Source organism: Poecilia latipinna, unplaced genomic scaffold, assembly GCF_001443285.1.
Source record: "Poecilia latipinna isolate Pla-1442-1.1 unplaced genomic scaffold, P_latipinna-1.0 Scaffold5381, whole genome shotgun sequence".
Classification (NCBI taxonomy): domain Eukaryota; kingdom Metazoa; phylum Chordata; class Actinopteri; order Cyprinodontiformes; family Poeciliidae; genus Poecilia; species Poecilia latipinna.
Window position 1 is genome coordinate 7,605 of NW_015117997.1, and position 3,948 is coordinate 11,552.

The following is a 3,948-nucleotide window of genomic DNA, read 5'->3' on the forward strand; positions in this document are numbered from 1 at the left end:
TTGCCAGATCTTGATTCTATATCCATATGAAAAGACTCACAGAAAGCAGCTCCTTCCTGATAATTTTCAAAATTTGTTTGTTCAGCTTGCTTCATCGTGGATGTTACATTTGCTTGTAAGAACTGAAAGACATTTGTCCATATGCAGGCCATGGTCTGAGCAGTGTAACCCTTTCTTTGCCTTTAAGAAGATAGCGCTCGAAATTTTTTTTTCCTGCGTGATAGCAATGCGCTTCCGTAGTTTCTCTATCATACATGTTCTCTAAATGGCAGTCTATGTTGACCAGTAAAGAGTCCTTTTATTTTGCAGGATGCCTTGTTTGTTCCAGATGGTTTTTCTGACAGGGAAAATTTTTATTTTGTAATTATATTATTTAGTGTAATTCTACTCTTTAAAATGCCGAAATTGGCACATAACTGTGTTTTTGTAAAGTCTGGTGACATAATTGGAAAGTATGGTCAAAAAAGTTGCTGGGGAGGTGCAGTCAGTCAGAAGAAGAATTTCTTCTGGTGCTGCTACTCCAACTGTGCGGCAATATTAATTTTTCTATAGCATCACCTTATCTTTAGTAGAGTGGCAGTGAGTCACAGTGTCAACCAGTTAACCAGTCTGTCACAATGACATCTCCTTCCCATGTAGAGCTATATGTTCAGCAGTTTATTGTACTGGTCTACCTTTTAGTCTATTAAAGACATAAAACTGTCTTTATTGACAGAAATTTTATAAATTACAAAAAAAAAAAAATCATCAATTCATAATGAAGGCCAAACAAACACAAACAGGCTCCGATGTCTGGCAGCAACAAAAACACCAATGGGTAGGGGACAGTTTTATATTTTTTCTTATTTGGCAATACATCATTAACAGCTGTCTTAGTGGAAAGTGGAATTTCACATTGTTCATTAATATCAGCCATCAATTTTCAATATGCATCCACCAGTCTTTAAAAAGTTCTCACTAACAGTTGGTCTGCAGCCACAGATAAGTAATCATAGCATATTGCTTCATGCAACTTGGCAAAATAAAAACTTGTCATACATTTGGCACAGAGGTGTGCTGATCGATCGGTCACTGATCATAATCGTCCGATTTCCGTGAAAAAGTGATCGGCAATCGGTGATTGCCAATCGGAGATTGCCGATCACTGTCTCTTGTTGCTGATCACCAAAACCGATCATATTTACCTCATTTCACAAGTGAGGCAGACTTCGCAGGCAGCCTGCCTCACCTGTGATCAGCGCAAGCACAGTGTGAACGTGCAACTGTGCAAGCACTTGGCAACAGATTCTGTCGAGTGGAACCATAACGCTCTGAGAGTGAATGGAGACGATTGTGTGTTGCGGCGGAAAATTACCTCGGGACTGAAGCACGTCAAAATGCATCAACACAGTAAATGTAATATGACATTTAAAAAACAAACACTTGATGGAGTTTGGCTACATTGACATCCGAAGCGGCCAGATAGCAGGTAAAGCAGCGCACAACTACCAACACTCACCTGGATTAGCTTCAAGGTCAGAAAGCTAAATAAATAACCCGAAAAATAATTCAAGTCTTCGAGCTGGCAGTCTAAAACTGCCAGATCTGCTCTAGCTCTTGGACCACCACTATTCGCTGCTGGTAGTCATATTTCACAGACGTAACGCCGCTCAACCTCCACAAGACAGTGAAGTCTCTCACACCGAACGTCTGTTTACAGCTGCAGCATGTAACTTTTAAAAACAGGTTTTAGATATGTATGAAAATATGTCTATTATTTCTAAATTAGGTGAATTTATTGCCAGATAATTTTTTCCATTTTGCCAGATAACCCAATATCATTTACACATAAAGCAAAATATTAACAGGTGATCGGCAGAGATCAGCCTCATGGATGATCGGTATAGGAATCGGCAACAAAAAACCTGATCGGAGCATCCCTAATTATTACACAAGCAGTGAATTATGGGATATTTAGAGTCTTCTTGCCTAGTCAAGGAGTAAATTATGCATTTTTTATTACAGACTCACAAACACCACATCCCTACTTAAGGGATATATCATAAGGAGGACATAGTGACAAAGTGCTCTTTGCAAAAAGCTTTTCAGTCTTATCTAAAGAAATGTGGCTTTTCAAAATCTTGGCACAGATTTAGATTATTAAGGAAGCACTTGAATCTAGTGGTTATCAATATTTAAAATGGCAGGTGATCATGTTCATCTAAGCTTAACGAAGGCCGCTGTTGCTGATGCTTGAACTCGGATGGGCTGGTTGCATCCTTCCTGTATGTGTGGCATTTCTCTCTCCTGTGATCCACCTGGAAGCTAAAACTGGGAGGTTTCTGTGAAGGAAATTGCATCTGTCTTATCGACAGTGAAGCCTCCATTGACGTAAGATTTTTTCTCACATTCCTCGTCATCTAGAGTTGTTTCCAGGGCGAACGGGTTAGCAACATCCACGTCTGAAATCAGATCCATCCTTTCCAACTCCCTCTTGGATAGTTTCTGAACAATCCCGGCTCCATAAGCATCACCCAGAACATTGATCATTGTACGGAAGCGGTCCCTGAAACACACCAGATCGAGTTAGTCTCCAGGTATTTTGGGGTTTACATGCTTGCTTATGCATTCTCTCTTTTTCCTCAATAAAGAGATTTCAAACAAGAAATAGCCTACAGGAACAAAATGAAATATGGACAGTGCAGAATGGGATATAAATATAAATATAAATTCTAAGGACATAATAGAAAATATAATATCAAAATTTAATTAGTTCTTGAGGGTTGTAGTCTTTCAGAGAAAATCTGACTTAAAGTTAGTGTTTTAGCACTATAGCTTCCACTAATCATTATATTGGTGTAAGGCTTTTGTGTTAGAACTAATATTTATGATTAGTGCTTTAGGGTTAGCACAATTAACTTCTTAGCATTCAGTTCTTCAGCTCTGCAGAGACCTGGAAATAAGACTTCCATTTGATTCAGGTGTGTTCGTGAAGGAAGCCAGCTTTAAGGACTCATAAGCATTAAGGAGAAGTAGCTGGAATGTCCTATGTACTTGGACTACTCTGCCTTGTGAACTTTGAGCATGAAATGTGTTGCTGCTAATTTTGGTTAGAATTCTCTTTCACAAGTGACCAGTGTTCACAACAGGGCAAACATAGTTATGAACATTGACACATGACAGTATCAATTATCAGGTTGTGGCCTATACTGTCACTGACTTGATGTGACTTGTATGTTCTATCATTGATGAATGAGTCTGTCAGACACGTTACAGTAGATTCTTTAACAATCGTCCTTCATGATTACACAAGACCCATCAGGTTTACAATTCTGCTGTGAGCCTTCACTTCTTTCAGTATCAGTTTGTGTTTGTGACTGGACCACATGTCCAGTGAGGGTCCTCATAAAGGCCTTTAGCAGAAACATCAAACACAACTTTCTCAAGATGTTAAAATATAAAGATTACATTGAATTGTGCATTCTAGAACTTTATTTTGTGCTTGTGTCTGTTCATGTTCTGTCCTAGCTATTTACGGACTGATTTCTTACATCAGTCTGATGCAGATCCCAAAGAATCCATTGTTTGATGCAGGCTTAACAGAACACAATAAATTGTAAATACATTGACTTGATTTAATAATATGGGATGACAAAATAAAACTTACAGAAGCCAGTCCACAGCAACTATCAGTGTAACATCACTGGCAGGTAGTCCAACAGCCGTTAAGACTATCACCATGGTGACAAGCCCAGCATTGGGGACTCCTGCTGCTCCAATACTGGCAACTGTTGCTGTTATGCTAAAAGAAGAGACATAAAGCATATCTTGCGCTAACAACTGAAAACACTGTGACAGCTAATCATCAGGGGTGCACCTATAAATCAGCTCCAATTTTCTTAGCTTTGGGAGATCGTAATCAGCGAATACTTACATGTGAAATCAATCTTTTCCACACATCTTGTCTTC

At 39.0% G+C, this 3,948-nt stretch overlaps 1 protein-coding gene across 1 annotated transcript; it reads right to left on the reverse strand.

Annotated features, from left to right (window-relative positions):
• Nucleotides 1–636: 636 nt before the first annotated feature.
• LOC106943501 (excitatory amino acid transporter 3-like) lies at nucleotides 637–3,942 on the reverse strand. The gene is made up of 2 exons (XM_015026808.1): nucleotides 3,647–3,942; nucleotides 637–2,545 (listed from the first exon to the last, which is right to left on the reverse strand). Exons 1-2 carry the CDS (start codon nucleotides 3,802–3,804, stop codon nucleotides 2,305–2,307), a joined length of 399 nt encoding a protein of 132 aa, XP_014882294.1. The 5' UTR covers nucleotides 3,805–3,942; the 3' UTR covers nucleotides 637–2,304.
• Nucleotides 3,943–3,948: the final 6 nt, after the last annotated feature.